This window comes from Thermobia domestica, chromosome 13 (assembly GCF_964235325.1).
Source record: "Thermobia domestica chromosome 13, izTheDome1.hap1.1, whole genome shotgun sequence".
Lineage (NCBI taxonomy): Eukaryota > Metazoa > Arthropoda > Insecta > Zygentoma > Lepismatidae > Thermobia > Thermobia domestica.
This window is the reverse complement of record NC_137466.1, coordinates 152,895,860-152,915,355: the sequence shown is the minus strand read 5'-3', so window position 1 is coordinate 152,915,355 and position 19,496 is coordinate 152,895,860. Positions and strand designations below refer to the sequence as shown.

At 35.2% G+C, this 19,496-nt stretch overlaps 1 protein-coding gene across 3 annotated transcripts in view; it reads right to left on the bottom strand.

Annotated features, from left to right (window-relative positions):
* Nucleotides 1-19,496, bottom strand: part of LOC145668640 (uncharacterized) — a 745,356-nt gene that overhangs the window by 655,082 nt on the left and 70,778 nt on the right. For 2 of the 3 annotated variants that reach the window (XM_081736683.1, XM_081736687.1), the window contains exon 2: nt 1,782-1,817. The exons of the other annotated variant lie outside the window; for it this stretch is intronic. In XM_081736683.1, coding sequence (XP_081592809.1) covers nt 1,782-1,817 — 36 coding nt within the window. The remainder of the gene's footprint in view (nt 1-1,781; nt 1,818-19,496) is intronic. 3 annotated transcript variants of the gene reach the window in all.

The window sequence follows — 19,496 nt, the reverse complement described above, 5'->3', positions numbered from 1 at the left end:
ACATCTCAGAAAGCAGAGTGGCAACATTGCAGAAGTACTTGCTCCTAGGAAATGACTGCATGGTTGGGAAGAAGTGGAATGAAAAAGATGTGCGGTCAAGGAGAAACGCGGACTATATCGGATTTCATACCCAGGGCCGTGCATCTGTCTGACCAACATTCGAGCGGTGAACGGGTGCGTTGTTTTCCAGGAGGCTGTCAGCATGCCACGCTCTATTTTTATTTTTCACAAGCTTTTGTTAGTGCTACAGTGCTAAATGTATTATTTTGCTATGACTTTCCAAGATTTACATTTTTACCTTTGTAGAAAGCTTGTAACGTTAGGTTCTCATTGTAGCAATTGCTACGGCAATGATCGTAATTTTGATTTGAGTTGTTAAAGAGATTTATTCCATTGCTATTTCTTTCTTTCTTTATTTATGTATTTATGCAAGGGAATGACTCAAGGAAGGCTTCGGACCTCCAACTCCGGGTTCATATCAGTCTTTTACGTGGGTCTAGGATTTGGGCAGGAACTGCCCTTGGCTTTATAGTAGATATAATCCCTGCCTTCCCTTAGTGGGAGTAAAGAAAACAAGGGAAAACCTAGTCAAATCAATGACAGAGTGCCGACGTATCACCACCAAAGGAAGTTCGTGTTCAACTCTGAGCGACTAAAGTGATGATCATTTTATTTGGGATCAGCATGGGGTATTACTACTTGCTTTCCAGACAAAGGGTACTACAACTACCAGGATATACTATGCCTCACTGCTGCGTGCGTTGCGGGATTCTGTGAAATCCTAGAGGGTGACACGCTGAGAAACGGTGTCCGCCTCCTGGAAAACAACGCACCCGTTCAATGTTCGAATGTTGGCCAGAGAGATGCACGACTCTGGGTATGAAATCAAATATAGTTCGCTTTTCTTCTTGACCGCACACCTTCTTCATTCCACCTGTTTCCAACCATGCAGTCATTTCCTAGGAACAAGTACTTCTGCAATGTTGCCACGCTGCTTTCTGAGATGTAGTAATGGATTTTGGACTACTATACCTTACTTAACGTTCGGACCTATAACACAGCAACGGTGCAGAGTTACGAGCTGTACGTTACCACATGAACTACGTAGATATGCAGGATTACATACGTAAAATTTAAATCGCTTTACGATATGCGGAAGTGAATCAGGGTGAAAGTTTTTTGGCGCATCTCTCGTTAATCGGCAAATTTCAAAGAAATCACACTTGTACAAATTACTCAGAAACTATTGATTTGCGATTCCCAGTTCGTGTGAGTGAAAATTTTCCAAAGTACTTGCAGAATATCCTCTTGCAAGGAATGCATCGAATTACCAGTCACCCTGTATATATATATATATATATATATATATATATATATATATATATATATATATATATATATATATATATATATATATATATCTGGAATATGTATATTTGTACGGTGAGATATTTATGTTCTCATATTGGTTTGCTGTAGCATGTAAAAAGCCTGGCTGCCCTGAAAAAGCCATTCCCTCCCCCTGTCTAAAACATTTTGCTAGCTACATTGCTAGGTATCACCCAATGATCAAATAAAATCGCCACCTCCCCCTAAAATTTCTAACGAACAAAACGACCACTTGTCCGTCAATTGAATATTGGCCATCTGGCCGGCCACAACCTTTAGTTTGCTAAATAATTATGAAGCTTTTGTTTTACATTTCCTTTCCCTTCTTTGTATCTTGTCAAATATCGAAAGAGAGGTGGCAGTCAAATTTGTAAAAAGAAGAAGAAGCCTACCTTGTTAGTTTTGTGCAATCTAACTGTCGAATAACGCTGAAAATAAAAAAAAAAATGAAATAAATTAGGAAATAAGATATTAAAGAGAAAAAGTAAAGGAGTAAGTGAAATTTTATTTTTGAAAAAGGCACATGAGGTAGATAGTTCTGTTAATTTTCTAATAATAAAGCAATCTTGTACCTAGTCGTGGTAGTTCTCCAAATTCTCGATATTTCAATTTTACTAACTGGATATTTAAAAGATACGCATAAAGGCACCTTTTTCTTCTGAAATAATTCAGAAAATGTATCATAAATCCACACGTTTTTTAGTTCTGATATTTACAATTGTCTCTCATTCAAACTAACTTTAATATATTTAGTTGTTTACTTCTTTGATAATAATAATAATAATAATAATAATTTTAAAATGACAATACAAGTAAATATCAGCACATAGTAGATGACCGAATTTAATGACACAAATAATAGAACTATTAATATTATAATATCTAAAAGATTAAAAAATGCTATCCTTTATTTCACATCTAGCAGTTATGTCCTGAGGACTAAAGAGACATGTAGTAAGATAACACTGGGGAACAAAATTTTTGTTGCATTGATACACACACCTCGTTTACCGTAATTTGAGTATGCTGATTTCAGATATGAACTTCATTTTTGTGTGTAAGCTCTATTTTTTTTTTTCAGTTCAATGTTTTCGGTTTTTGGCTATAATGTCAATTTATGAAATTTATACTTTTTACAATTGGAGCTTGTTGCATTGTGGAGCAATGCACTTTAAGAAATCTTCTAATATAGTCTCTATACAGGGCTAGAACAAACACATTAGCAAGAAAATTAATCTATGTATTCCGAAAAAGTGTGTAAATGCATTGTAATATGCAAAATATATATTGAAAATATGCAAAATAAACGCATTCGTTTCCAGGCATTACATATGCACCCACTATGGATACGAATATAAGTCATTTACGCAGAAATTAACATATATGTCTGAATTCAAACCACGTCTATTACATAAAGGTGATATTAAGCTCTGCAAAATTAAACCTTAAAAATTGGAACTATGCCACATTTCAGTGTATACAAATGTAAATGTAAGGCATTTACATGAGAATGACACATTTGTCTACATAAGCACGACATGTATTAGAAAAATGATTATATTGGTAATTTAAAGTTCATAAATATGTCTTACAGACGAGATATATTCCAATACGAAAGTATTTGTCTGTGATAATTACAGATACTCTTACATCTAATATAGAAATATATTTAAGACCTTTTCCTTGAGGATAACATGTGTATCTAGGCACAAAACACAGTTTTATATATATATATATATATATATATATATATATATATATATATATATATATATATATATATATATATATATATATATATAAAGCGCATATGAAATAATAGAAAGTTTAAACACTTTTTATTGAGGCAAAAATTTGCGCTTATAGCTCTTCTGCTTATGGAGAACCACAGGGCACTCTCGTTTGATAATCTAACAACAATCTGCCAAAATATTTTTGTCACAACGCCCTTGATAACACTTGGGTAACATTCATAAGTCTTAAACGGCACAAGACCTAGACGGCATAAGTCCTAAAAATATAGGCACTGGACCTAAATTTTAGGTCTTGTGCCGTTTAGGACTAGTACCGCGAAATGATTTTCTAGGTCTTATGCCGTTTAGGTCTTATGCCCTTTAGAACTTGTACCGTTTAGGTCTTGTGCCTTTTTCATTCACCTGCTTTAGTTCTGAAATTCGCTACCATCACACGAAATTGCGACGATGTAGTAACTAGTTGGCAATAATGTTACAAACGTAGTTAATTCCAACCGTAACAGCTATATTTGTACTATTAAAATTATTATTATCATTATCTGTTCTGCAGTTATACATGAATTACATTATATAAGCTATTTCATTTTAAGAATTAATTATATAATTGATTAAGAAATTCGTTTCTTTCAAATGGAGAGACGAGAATCCCATGACAAATTCCTAAAAAAAAAAAAAAATAAAAATAAAAAAAAAAATAAAAATGTTCAAAAAGTATATTTTACCAGAATTTCTGAGGCCAAGCAAGCATTCAGAATTGCAATATAGATATATACTCTGTGGAGTGTATTTTATTAAGAGTAGGACAAAAGCCCATTAGGCATTTCACAAGCAAACACCAAATACCGACTATATATATTAAGAACGCATATTTCACAGTGTGTTTTGATAGAATTGATATGCATAAGTCAGAAAAAAATCAACAAATAGTGCTAAATTACTAATGTAATATGCAACACAATACGTTTGAAGAAACCAATACATAGTCATTTAGTGGTGTAGCTTGCAAACTTTTCTAGGGAAGTACGCTTTTTAACATATTAAAAGCAAACCAAAGGTATATTTCCAAATTACAAAAGCTTCAATAAGACAATAAATATATACATATTACACACGTACATAAATACATATATTATTATTATTATATTTTCAGTTTGTTACCTTTTTGAAACCTGGGTCTAGACAGTGCGTGAATTTAAAACTACAGCTTGTGGGAAATGTACGAATAAGTTAAGTCAAAAGAAATCGGAAACTGTTCATGAAAGTCAATGAGTTTGACTGTGTATATCTTCATTACTCTTATATAAAAGAGTTGAGATAAGTGACTTTCTGGGCATACTACTACGAGTAGTCGTTAAATTTTAATTAAAAAAAAATCTTACAAAAGCAGGATATAAGAAAGAATTTTTGGAAATACGTATCCAAAAAAGGGAGGAGCAAGATTTTTTTATAAGAGTAGTGTATCTCGTAAATCTCTGAAGCTAGTAAAATGAAACTTGGCATATAAACTTTTCACTGTAAAACAAACAAACAAACAAAAAAAAAAAAAAAAAACACATAAAAGGGAAAGAACAAAGGGTGAACTTTCTTTAATGTTCGAATTCCCCATTACTTATTCAGAAAATATAAAGCAAAGAATGATTTACTTAAACTGGATGCGTGAAACTCGGTATTTCAACTTTTAACTAAAAGTAATAAAATATATGTTTCAGCGTCTTGAAAATTACATTTTTAAGAGGGAAGGAGGGTCAATTTCTATAGTATTAAAATTTCCCAATGCTTATGAGATTTGGACAGAAAACTTTTTTTATAGGTCTGGGTACGTCCAGTTAAGCAACTGGGAGTACAAAGTTAATGATTAATTAGGTTCTTTTAATTATTTTAACATGTTGATATACTTTAATTTTTTAAAAAGTGTTTCTTTCACATTCTATTATAAACATTAATCTGCTGTAATTATTATGCACAGACTAACCACCACTTGGAGGGCCAAGAGTTTGTTTTGGGTGTTAAGCCATCATTTGCTGTCTGTGACATAACCTTTGATTTTAACTTCACGTACAATAAAGGCTCAGTTCTCAAAAATGTAGCATATCTGAAACATATTATTATTATTATTATTATTATTATTATTATTATTATTATTATTATTATTATTAGTAATAATAATAATAATAATAATAATAATAATGATAATAATAATAATAATAATAATAATAATAATAATAATAATAATAATAATAATAATAATAATAATAATAGTTAATTCCCACGGTAACAGCTATGTTAGTAATACTAAAACTATTGTTAATAATGGTAACGAGTAAAGAGCAGTTAATTACGAGTATGACAACTATTTGCTACGGGAAGAGTTGAATATGATAAATATATGTGTACAAATAATTAACTTCAAATCAGCACAAAGAAAGCAAAATTTATGACGTATATAACTAAAATACAACATTATTTTACTAATCCTAGGTCAATGGTGTGGGAATAGAAAAAAAACACATTATGAAAGATATGGGAATCACATTTGATAGGTTGTTAATATTTTGTCACCACACAAATGCTGTCATGCAAACAGCATTATTTATTTATTTATTATTTCAGAACGATATAATATGTATTTATACAAATTACTTGTAAAAAAAAAAAGGTAGAATCTGGTTCTGTAATATGAAATAGTATATCTAAAACTTTGACAGTATTCTTGGCACGGATGCGATGGTAGCGCCACAAGGGATTTTTAAGTCCAATGCCGTTTAGAACTTGTGCCGCGAAATTTTTTTTTAGGTCTTGTGTCCTTTAGGACTTGTGCCACTTAGGACTAATGCCGCGTCCCCTAACGCTCTTCTATCGTCTTCAGGTCTTGATGGAAACGCTCTCCCTCTTCATTGCTATAATCTTCAAGGTTCTTAGGAAATTGATCAAAGTGACTGTATAGGAAATGAATCTTCACACTCATGTTGCACCCAAGATCGCGAAAGCCCGATAATAGTCTCTTAAGTAGCACTTCATAGTTATCCGACTTTTTCTTGCCTAGAAAGTTTTTTTTAATAACTTCCACGAAACACAGCTATACTACCTTGTAGTTCATCTTGGAAAATTCCTCATCAAGCAAAAGAACTCGAATTTAAGGTCCATCGAGCACCTTGCTTTGATCTTTAAATAAGACAAAGCAACAAATTTAGAAATTAAATACTGAAAGTAGTCACTATCAGTATTTAGTGACTTCACGAACTGTTTCATCAAGCCAAGCATGATGTTAAATTGGGGGGGAGAGGAGGAGGATTGATCCTATCTCGGCTGACAATTGATTCATTCACAATATTTGGCATTCCTACTTTCAGACTGTCATGGATAGGCTATTCCTTTTATGTCCAATGCTGCTCTCGAGCTCGGCTGTCTCACATACGTAGATAGCATGGAGTATTTTTATTGTCCAAGCAGAAAGTTGATCATTTTGAGATCAACACAAATAATCCAGTTATGTTTTTCGTACTTGAGTAATTCAATCAAGATTAACATTATTATGTTGTTCTCGCAAATGCACCAAATTGACCAATTGGATCCGATCCGTAAGCATTGCCGTTGTGCAAAAGATCACACTTGAGACTGTTTAGAACTGTCGATGAATAACCTAAATTCTGTTGGACTATGAGGCAACGTCTGATTCAATTAGAAGACTGGGGATATCATGGCAGTACACAAAGTTGTTGTTTTCTGCTTTCGGAAATATGACACTCGTGCCGAATGATGCAACAGTTTTTTCTCGCAGTCTGGAAGCTAATAGCTCAGCTTTCTTGGAGAGACCCAAATCGCGCACTAAGTCATTCAATTAAGGCTGGATGAATTGCTGAGGTGTGCACGACTCTTTAGTGTCAGATCAGTCTTCGGGTTCCATAGTCGTTTCTTCACACATCAGAAGCCCTGCGATCCCCTCCCTTTCTTCATTTTCGGAAGAGCCAAAATCATTAAAAACTGGAACCGGGAGTTCATACAAGTGCGGGATCGGTCGAATTCCTGAGGGAATTACTCGGATACAAAATAGAATGTCAGTCTTTCGTGCAAACACCCTTCGTATTGACCAGGCAAAAATAATAGTCACTTAAATGGTCCTTCGTTTCTAGCCAAACCATAGGAACTCCGAAAAGCGTACTCTTTCGCTTTCCTTTTGTCCAATCACGCAGCATATCCTCATAGTTATGACACACGGTATGAAGAGCCTATTTGTTTTCTTGATCGCCAAGGGAAACTTGAAAATACTATTGTAGGGACGCCTAAAAATGATGTTATTTTGCGTCTTTGGCGGGGAAGTGTGTAGCATCCACATACATAACAAAAGGCGTCAGGTTTATTTATTCAATTCTATCTACTTGAAGAAGCCATGATGGAATTTGAAACATCAATATTGTGAATATAGGCTCTGTTGTTAGAGTAGGTTTAAGTGAAAACAAATGCAAAATAAAATGGATGATGGCCTTCTCTATAAAATACAAAAGTTTCAAATTGCATGCACAGGGAAACTGATTTCATTTCGAATCAATACTCAAAAGACATTTAGAAACAGCTGGAAAATCTGATACAATAGGAAATTTTTAAAAGTTGTTACCCAGTGTAATGAAGGGATTAATGAATTGAAGAAAGTGGAAAGGGACAGAAAAACCCCTGAGAAACCTTGGGAAAATGATGGTCTATCAAACCTAGTAAAATCAGTTTGTTTCCTATGAATGTTCGTATTGTATCTGGTGGATATTTTTTAGCGATACGGTGGTTCTTCTTATATTATTTCCTGTTTCATTCCTATTTCTAGATATATGATTTTTGCCACTTTGTCGTGTTTTTCCTTGTATTCAATTTGTGTTAGCATTGAGCATTCACCTGTGATATATTCTTTTTGGTTATTATTATTGTCTGTGTTCCAAAACTTAAGAGCAGAGCGGGAGTATTTATTTAAAAAAAATATACGATTATGTTGTTTTGACGTTTTCCTCCACACATTAGCAGCAATTGAATCTCGAATTCCTCGAAAACTACTGTAACTTCTATCATAGTTATAGCATTATACAGACAACAAAGTTGCACACGTTTTATGACGTTTTATAATGGTTCTAAAGAAAAATGAAGGTTTTTGCCTAACTCCAGCAATGAACTAAATCCCCTTATAGATTATTTGAATGTTTATGTTCCAGATTATGTTTTGACTCGTTTACCTTAACGTATTTAGATAAGGTCAGTGCAGTAGGAGTAAAGTGTGCTAGTTCATTTCCCATGCTGCTCAGAAAAGTATATAGAAAAGAAGAAATTAAGGAGGTAGGGAGAGTTAGATTGAGCATTAAAATTAGAGATATTGGTACTATTTCTGCCAGAACTAGGGATGCGCACGAGACAAGATTTGTGGCTGTCTCGTCTCGAAAATGTGCCGTAAAAGTGATGTCTCGACTCGAAAAATGTATATTTCTCTATTGGAAGAGCCGTGTCTCGACTCGAATTTTGTCAGGAAAATCCTGTCTCGACTTGTCTCGTGCGCATCCCTGGCCAGAACCGAATAATTACTGATTCACTATACTAACGGCGTACATATAATTTCATCAAGTACCCAAGTGGCGTACATACAATCGTTTCAGAACACGCGCGATTTTTTTTTGTATGCTATACATATCTCAATGGTTGAGTGGTAGAGCGCTCACCTCTAGCGCGTTTGGTCCTTAGTTCGATTCCAGCTCCCGGCCCTTTGTTGTGGGGACGTAGTATGGGCATTTGTTTTCTCAGGATTCTCTCGTTTCCTCCCACTTTCATAATCATCCATCTAATCATCACCGTCTCCGTTAGCCTTGATGCATATTCGTGGGACGTTTAACTAAAAAAAATTCTGAAAGGGTGGATGGGTGAAGTAAAACTCTGATTTTTTTTTTTTAACCTACGCTATTGTATTATACACATATTCCATTTACGAACGTCAAGTAATATTGCTTCGACATAAAGATACTCTGCTTGAATGGTATCTGAAAGTTATATCCTTGAAGGGGAGACCCTTAAATAAATTACTAATCTGGAGAACAAATCTACAATTTTTATAATATATAAATGAGTGATATATCTCATTTATGTATTTACGAGTCAATAATGGAAAGAAATTAACCAAAACTGGTTAAGTGATGTCTTTATCTCTTTTGCTCTTATAAATTGACAGAGCTTATACCGATTAGACAGAGTTGCAGACAGATAAAGGATATTATCATATGAAAAAAAAATGAATGATATATATAATATGTGAGTGATAATGAGTGATTTATATATATTTTCTAATATATATAAAACAAAAAAGAAGATGGCAAAACTGATGTACAAATTCCATCTACAGAAAAATATTATTAGAACATGCTTGAACCAGAACCAGAAATGAAAAAAAAAAAAAAAAAAAGAAAAAGAAAACAGAATTGAAACATTTCAGAACGTGAGAGATGAAACGCAAAGACGTAAATTAAAAGATTCAATTTTCCAATTTGCACAATCTTTTTTTTTTTTTTTTTTTTCAGCAAAAGAAATCCCATGTTGAATGAGATGAAGTGGCTGGGCTGATGAAGGCTAATTGAAAAAGCTGACCCCGTTTCTGCAGCAATTGCAACCGAACACTTAATTGTGTCGTGTGAATATCAAAGGGAAGAAGAAGAAGAAAAGACGCTGATTCAGATCTACTAGAGAGAAGAAAATTAAAGGTGTAACAGGGGATTAAAAGTGATTTTATTTTACCTTTTGCAGATCCAGATTTTTCCCTTTTAATTTTATTTTGAGTACTTAAGCCAGATTTTTTTACCTTATAAAAGTGATTATTTATAATCAAATTTTCTTTCTTTTTTCTTTTTCTTTTCTTTTCTTTCTTTTTTTTCTTTTACTTTGAGAATTCATGGGGTGTGATGAGTAGCGTATCTAAAATTGAGCAAGGAAGGGAAGAATCATAAATTTGTCTCTTTTTCAACCCATTGACTGTGATTCTAGAGAAAAAAAATATTTTCCCCTGGCTAATGGTGTTTTATTACCAAGAATTTCGAGAACAAAACGATATTTATTTCTACTTCAAGGACTTTTTTTCTTTTTTACTGTATGTCTATGAATTATCGAATATCGGGATTTTTCCCACGCGTCCACCTATCAGAGTATATAAATTTTACAACATAGTAGCGTAAGTCATCTGGGCACCGACTCTCAAGGTAAAAACGTAACTCAGACTCTAGAGTTATTACCAGCGTGAGTTACATTCAACTCATATAGTATATAGAAAATTAAGTACGAGTGTTGCTCACGAGACGAGATGAGACGAAAAATAAGTTGCCTCGTCTCGTCTTGTAAATTTTGTACAAGTCTCGTTTCATCTTGATTTTGAAAAAAAGAAAAACTTTTGTCGTCTTGTATTGTAAATTTATGTACAAAATTTATGCTCTGATTTTTAAAAAATTTCATCTAGAAGTTATCAGAATCCTCTCGTGTCACAAGAGATCCACGAAAATTGTGATAAACCATTTTTTTAAATTTGAGTTTACTGTGAGATAACTTGCGTATCTTTAAACGTCAGTAAATACTCTTCTTTGTGTTCACACAATCACTTTATGAACTTATAGTTTTATATGAATCAAATAACAATTAAATAGTTTTTAAAACCTAAGACTTGGGTGAACTATTGTTACTCACGAGGCGAGACGAGACAAGACATGTCATGTTTGACGTCTTGTCTTGACTTTAGAAAGAAGGTACTTCTGGTCTCGAATCTTCTTTCGTCACGAGAATCGAGAAGATGAGAACATTCACTGATAATTTCTCTTTGATACCCAATAAGTAGCGATGTATTGCAGTTTTCTAACTAGGGGAAAGCTCCAATTTTTAATACATTATTCCTGATAGTCAGCATTAAATCGTTATTAATGCATTATTGTATTAACTCAAGGGAAGCAGCAGCGTTTCTGTAAGTTCCATGGATGCTACGATCTGGCTAACAAGATAACATCATTTTCAGAAGAGAGATTAAAAAATCGCGTAAATGTAATTGACGTTATTCCAAAAAAACACACAAACCACTTGGCGTGACAGTCCTTTGCGGGCTTGAGTTGCTCCAACATCATCTGTTAGCGACGGGCCAAACTATGTCTAGCGTAGCGTCGAACACGTAGTTAGTGCGCTGCGTCGCCTTGTCCCTAACGGACGTATCACGGGCTTTCTAGACCTGGTAGCCGCCAGGTCTTTTATTCACGTTATTCCCCAGTTTGCCTCACGACGCTGGGTGGAATCGAAAATTGGGAAGCACCGGCCGGGAATCGAACTGGGATCACACGGACGTGAGTTTAACGCTCTAACCGCAAGACTATGGAGTCCCCAATTGACATTATGCGGTTGTCATAAACAAATAACTAGAGCTTTAAAGAAATATGAAATTCAATCCTTTGTAAAAATAACTAAATTACGGTATTACGAAAACCACTAATGCGAATTATCCACCGCGCCTAGATACTAGATTTTAAAGATCCATTTTCAGCACCAAAGCTATATGAGACAGAACTTATTATTTAAAGAGGGATGTCTATTACTGCTACTCAGGTCAGTATTCGTGACAAGTCCCGTCTCGCCCCAGCCATGGATCAAACCCAGGACATAAGCGATGAAAGCATACGTATTAGCCGCAAGAACGATAACATGTTAAACATTTTTTGGAATTTTGGTGGGGAGAAACTTCCTATTTTCCTACATTAATGATGGCTCTGAGCTAATCTTCAGAATATAGCGTTGACATCATTTAGATGTTAATCTGGACAAATTTACGCTAAAATACAAATACGTTATTTTCTGTCTCCGTAAAAATGTTCTAAATGAGTTTATACTGTATGTCATTCACAAATAAGAAATTTGAGGATATTTGTGTCATTTAATGATTTACTAATATTTGGTGACTTATTACCCAATATACTGGCAACATTTAATCAGAAATTTAGTGATTTCCTAATTGTTTTACTTTCTGAAGTATTGGATTATTGTGATTGGAAAACTCGATTTTACGGCTGATGGAATATCACCTTCTGTAACGCAATTAGTGGATAGATCGCGCGTATGACGTTACACACTTAGTGCGTGATTAGAAAACAGGCTGGGATGCCATGTCAGACGGAAAAAAAGTGTATTATTAAACAAAGTCTGTCTTATCAAGCACCATGGAAAACGGAGAATTGAGTTAATTTTCCTTTCGTGTTCAAACTGAGACATTCTGCAAACCTAGCAAATAAATAATAAATAATAAAAAAACAAGAAATCAGTGCATTTGGGCCCGGATTGGTGAATGAACGCACTATACGTCATTATTTATTAAGATTTCGCATTCGTAGCAGTGACACAAAATAGCACAGCGGCCAAAGACTAATAGCATGTTCTCAGAAATACCATGAAAGCAGGCTCTCTGATAAATGTTCGTGGGACTACAGATGGGTTAGGCATACATCATACCAATGTCGTTCGGCCTATCCTTGCAATGGGTAAGGTGAAAAGTTGTACTCATTAATAACAAGGAACGCCATCTGGAGCTATGCAATTCTCTTAGTGTATAAAAAACCGAGAAAGTTTCCTAAGCCGAATTGTTATTTCTGATGAACAATACGCTTGCTATCACAAGCGTAAACAATCAGGAAGTAGTTGGATTGTGATCTACATCCAGGACAGTTTACAAAACCGTCCATTCGGTGGCGGAAGGTGTTGTTACTAGTATAATGGTATATGGTGGGTGTTATCCATCATGTTTTTTTTTTTTTTTTTCTGTCGAGGCGAAACCATCACTGCGGAGCGAAGCTAGTACTGAATTCCATAAACTGTACCGCAATCATTTTGTCTGCAAGCACTTGGCAACACTCAACACACATAGTGCCCTCACGTTGCACGACAATGCACATCCACATGTAATTCAAAGGACAATGCCAACTTCCCATGAGTTACAATATGAAACCCTATCTCATCCACAGAATTCTTCTTTTGTCTCTCCCATCAACTACTAGTTCTTTCCGACTTCTCGATCACTTCTTGGCAAGGCACAACGAAAAACATCTCTGATGACCGGGCAGTGCAATGAGCAGTTGTGGATTTCTTTGCATCCGTTGTAGACCCCAGACTTCTTTCCTCATATAGTCCAATCGTTGGCTAAACGATGACAAAGGTATTGGGCCTTTGAAACTGACACATGTCAAACAAAATTTCAATCACACCAGTTCAATATACTATTGATTCTCATGAAACCTAATGATGTCCCAATAGATAGACTTTCAGAACACCTGAGAGACTCAAAGCATAACATAAAAAAAATCTACATCGTTCGTAGAAAGACAGGCATCATAAGGCTTTTTACATTCGAACGAGGACACCAAAATTAATTTTGGATATAGGTACTCTGGACAAAGGTTGAAATAACACGATTGACACCTTCACTGTCGTCAACAGTCTTTGAAGAAGAAGAAGAAAATAAAAAAAAGGCTTTTAAGATGTGTATGAAGTGGAGCAAAGAGATGTTTTTATTTAGGAATATAAACATTTAATTTCCAAATTCTTATCCATACCCAAATACTGTCCACTACTTTGGTGTGGATAATGCTGAAAGCTGTCGGCGAAGATTCGATGCACAATATTTTTTAAACAAGCTTTAACAATTTAGAAGACAAAAAATGAGTACTTTTTAGTTTATTGAAGTTAAAACCGGTTTAAACTCAAATATCTATAAAAGAGTTAAGAATAATGCTCGGATAATTTATTTCGAATATAACGTCTTTTCTCAGCACCAAGTCTATGAAAGAATGAACCTACAAGTTTAATGTGAGACCGAATTACATCTGAGATTGAATCGTTGGGTATTATTATTATATATGCTACTGTAACTTCATCCTATAAAAGATCCTGGAGATGGAATACTCATTTTAATATGTACAATATATAAACTTGCTTAACAATGAGTTTAATAATGGGAGGACAATAGCATTTGCATATTAGAAGATAATACATGTATAATGAAAATGAGCAAATTATGAGAATGGTTAGGAAGTGAATGCACACATTCGTCAATGTCTATGAAGGGCGTCGCCGTGTGAAAATTTGATAAGACAGGAAGATAACACCAAAAGGAGGAAGTTAACGGAATGGAAAACCTTAAAAAAGGTATATATATATATATATATATATATATATATATATATATATATATATATATATATATATATATATATATATATATATATATATAAATTAAAAATAAAACACGCTATATAGACATAGTTATCTTCATCAAAAATACATTTTTTAATCTTCCAGAAAAACCTCTTAAACCGTAAATTCAATTAATTTGATAAGGTCAATGGCACCTTAGTTGTAAGTAATATTTCACCTTTTTTTGGTTTCTTAAAAATGGCTGATCTTTATTGCTTGACGACATTAAATGTGAAACAAAAGAAAAGAAAGGTTCCGAAGATCCATTACAGAAAATGGCGGTATGGCTTGTTAACACAAGTTGAAAGTTCCTTATATTGGAGGAATATAACTTAGTATGTGTAAATAAACATAAGTATAATGGAGACAAAATTGATCAGTACTTGTAAAATGAAATGAAATGAAATATTTCAGTTTTACGTCCCACGATTATGCGGCTAGGCCAAAGAAGACGGTAATAATGAGAAATGAATGCAATGGCAGAGTGAATAGAGTGAGAGAACCCCGAGAAAACTCCCGCACACGGTATTTATCCACCATAAACTTCACTTGGCTGGAACTGGGATCAAACTAGGAACCACACGCACCAGAGATGAACGCTCCACCAATGAGCCACCGCGGCCCATCTAAGTACTTGCGGAGCTGGATTAGCTGCTAGATCGCGTACTTTTGGTATATGGTGTCATGGGTTTGACTCCCGGGGTTGACACCCTACAGAGGTTCAGATTCTACTTTTTTAAAACTGTAGACGTCATTCTATATAAATTTCATGTTGACTAGAGACGTAAACAATGATAAGAAGTTCCTATACTCTTGGAGTATTTCTAGTTAATTCTGTCAATTCATCCTATTCAATTCTTTAATTTGGAGTTATTGATGGATAATTATCATTGAGGTAAAAACAACTGTTTACTCTAACCGTCTCTAGTGGCTCAGTGACTTCGCATGATCACGTAAGGTAAATGGGATAGAACTGCTTGTGGTCAAAACTCTAAGGTAAAACAAGCACCGTGAATTTGTAAAAGGTTAGATATATTAGTATTCTTACATTAGTAGCCTATATATAACCTAAAGATAACGTAGTACATATGACGTCATCTAAGAATGTGACGTCCTAATTGACCTGAAAGTGAAATCTTTGACGATGAATAGTACATCAGTAACAAAGTATTGTATTAAGTAGTATTATAGAGAAACCCTCTGTGGTAGTATCTTCTAATGTTTTATGCAAGTATCTTCTAAATGATAAATAAAATAAGTGGCAATGTCACGTGTACACCACATGAAGGAGGGACCGAGGTGGCTCCGTGGTAGAGCGTTCACCTCTGGTGGTTGGGGTTCCTGGTTCGATCCCAGCTCGCGCCAAGTGAACTTTGTGGTGGACAAACACCGTGCGCGTGTATTTCCTTGGGTCCTCCCGTTTCCTCCCACTTTCTTCATTCCTTCATTTTATTCATTTCTCATCATCACTCTCTTCTTCAGCCTAACCGGCATAACCATGGGACGTAAAACTCAAAGATTTCATTTCATTTTTTCATTCAGGTAAAAGCAACTGGCTACTCTAACCGTCTCTAATGGCCCAGTGGCTTCGCATGATTACGCGAGGGAAATGGGCTAGAACTGCTTTTAGTCAGAACTCTAAGATAAAACAAGCACCGGGAATTTGAGAAAGGTTACATACATTAGTATTCTTACATTAGTACCTACAACTCAATTAAAGCTTGACTTCAAGATCTACCTAAAATGGTTAAAAAAAAAAATCTAGATGTTACAATGGTTGTATTACCTAAGAAAAACCAGGCAAAGAAATGCATTATCACAGATACATTTACCTTATTTTCCACACTGGAAAGATTATTGTGTGCATACTGAATAGACGACTGGAAGGTAAGATAGAAGAGATGTTGGACGAAAATCAGTTTGGATTGCAGAAAAGAAAAGGCACTAGAGATGCTATTGGGTTGGTGAGAATTACATCAGAAGGAATTTTTGACAAAAAAAAAAAAAAAAAAAAAAAAGTTGTGTTTGTGCTTCTTCGGGTGGCAAAAAGCTTTCGACCGGTTTAATTGGACCAAACTTCTGAAAATACTTAAAGAGATTGAGATCAACTGGAGGGATCGCTGACTCATTCGAGACCTATACACAGGACAAAGAGTGCAGTTGTGCTTGAATCAAGCGGAAACCAACAGTGTAGAGATTAGAAGAGGAATCAGACACACATGTACTATATTATCCCAATTATTCAACATTTATAGTGAATGCTCAATGAAGAAAGCAGTGATGGAAATTGATGATTTCAAAATTGGAGGGTAGATCATTAAAAGGTCATACTGGAAAACAATATGGAATGGAAATCAACATCGAAAGTCGAAAGTCATGAGAATATTCCATGGAAACACATACTTACGGATCAGAGTAGAACAAAGAGAGCTAGAAGAAGTCGATCATTTCTAATATTTGGGAAGCATTTTGACGAGAGACGCTTACTGAACCAAAGAGATCAGATCAAGAACTCCTGTAGCCAAAGAGATATTAAACAAGAAAAATATATCGTAACTATTAGCCTTAATACTGGACTAAGAAAAAAGTTGGTCAAGTGCAATATGGACTATTGCATTGTATGGTTCGGAAACTTCAACATTATGGAAGTTCAAGAAGAAATATTTAGAAAGCTTCGAAACGAGGTGTTGGAGGAAGATGGAGAAGATAAAATGGACAGAGGGAAAAAGCGAGAGAGAGTAACAAACGAAGATGTTTTAAAAACGAATAGGAGAGAAGAGGACGTTTTTAACCAGCATCCTTCGTAGGAAGGCCAATTGAATTGGACACATCTTGCAAAAAATTGTTTTCTTCATAACACCATAGAGCGAAAGATGATCGGTAAACGAAGTGTAGGAAGGTAACTGTTCGATAACTTGAAACGTTGAAAGTATTGGGAGTTAAAAGAGGAAGTTAAAGATCGAGAAACGTGGAAGAAACAGTTCCAAACCTGAACCCAAGAAAGAAAAATAACAAAATCGTCACTAATCTCAGGACCTGCCGACAGGCAGAATACTTAACAACCCGAGCTGAACCGAATTCAGAAGCTCCCGCCATGCAAAGTTGTGGAACAATTTCTGTTGGCGAGCCCGGCCTGTCCCTGGTTGAACTAGGCCACAAAATATAGTTACCTTTATTTCTTAGACGATGGTTACTTGCCCACCAAATTTGGTTCAAATCCGACCTAAGCATCCCATATACATACTTACACACATACACCTGAAATGAAACTATAAGCTCCCGTATATTTACACCGGGAAATAATAATAATACATTAATATATAGATCGTTCAACCTGATTTGCTGTGAGTATTTAAAGGATATTCTACCTAAGATATTTTTTATTATATTTTAAAGAACAAACATAAAAGAGAGATAAAGAAGATAAATAATAGGACAAGTGAGTTTCGTTACACCGTGTGAAACTAACTAGGAATGATTCCATACCAGGACCAAGTACCTGAGGAAAGCCTATATATCGTCTGAAAGCCCTTGCCTTGAGAAGTACGAAGCCGTTTTCAAATCACGGGCAAACCCGCAAACTGACCCTATAAGGAGCGTGTTTGTTGATGATCGTGACCCTATGTATGGCATATACGACAGAAGTAAAAATGAATGTTACTATGCATCACGCATAAGCGTCTGAACTCTTCACGTTCCTTTTTAGCTCATTCCTAGAACGTGAATCGGGCAAGGGTTTGATAATATCACTTTGAACCCAGACGTACCCATTTGGTCAGTGTTGCCAACGAATTGTAAATACAATGTGACAGATGATTTCTGTACAACTGCATGTATATCCATGAAATGCGGCATAAACATCATTCATCACTAGAGAAATTATACTGTAGGTGTATTCCTCTCCCAAGGATCCCAGTTTGTCAGTGTTGCCAACAAGTGCAAAAATGAGAAGTTGTAAAACAGGTTCCGTACCATGAGACGTTTATACACCAAGCTTGGCAGAAACATCACATGATACTATAGCGAAAAGATCTTCATTGTGACCGTCTTCCAACCAGTCTAGGTTGTCAATGTTGCCAACCTATTTTAAACATCACAATGTTGTGAATGGCGTGCGTGCCATTGAACGAATATATAACAAATGTGACAGAAACAGCATTGGAGAATGGAAAACATAGTGTGAATGTCCCTGTCTCCCAAGCACACCAGTTTGACAGTGCTGCCAACCAACGCGAACATTCAAGATTTTCGCATGAAGTATAGTATTGGCGGGCATAATTAGACTGTGACCCATACTAGGTTTCTAGTATGCTATTGTAAACACTCAGGCATCCATACTGTCAGTGTTTCCAAAAATTCTAAAATACGTTTTCTCGAAAGGTTGCCTGATCATTACATGCATAAAGACAAGACTTGGTATAAACATCATTCGACACAACAACAAACTTACTGTGGTTGGTACCAAGTTTTGTTTCTTGTGTTAGTGTTCTTGTGTATATAGTGTTAGCTTGGCAACACTAACAAATTGGGATCCTTGGGAGAGGAATACGCCCACGGTATAATTTCTCTAGTGACGAATGATGTTTATACCACGTTTCATGGATATGCACCCAGTGGTACAGAAATCATCTGTCACATTGTATTTACAATTCGTTGGCAACACTGACCAAAAGGTATGTCTGGGTGCAAAGTGATATCAATGCTTTGCCCGATTCACGTTCTAGGAATGAGCTAAAAAGGAACGTGAAGAGTTCAGGCGCTTATGCGTGATGCATAGTAACATTCATTTTTACTTCTGTCGTATATGCCATACATAGGGTCACGATCACCAACAAACATGTCCCTTATAGGGTCAGTTTGCGGGTTTGCCCGTGATTTGAAAACGGTTTCGTACATCTCATGGCAAGGGCTTTCAGATCATATATAGGTTTTCCCCAGATACTTGGTCCCGATATGGAATCATCCCTAGTAAGACTTCCAAATTATACGAATTCAATGCTCAAACTTGAAGTAGTAGAATCTATAACTACTGGTTGCAATTGAGAAATACGATCAAAGATAGAACCTGCTTCTTGGATTTGATTTCACTTGATTTTGAGTTCGGCATTCCTTTTAGCAGCGATGCCATAT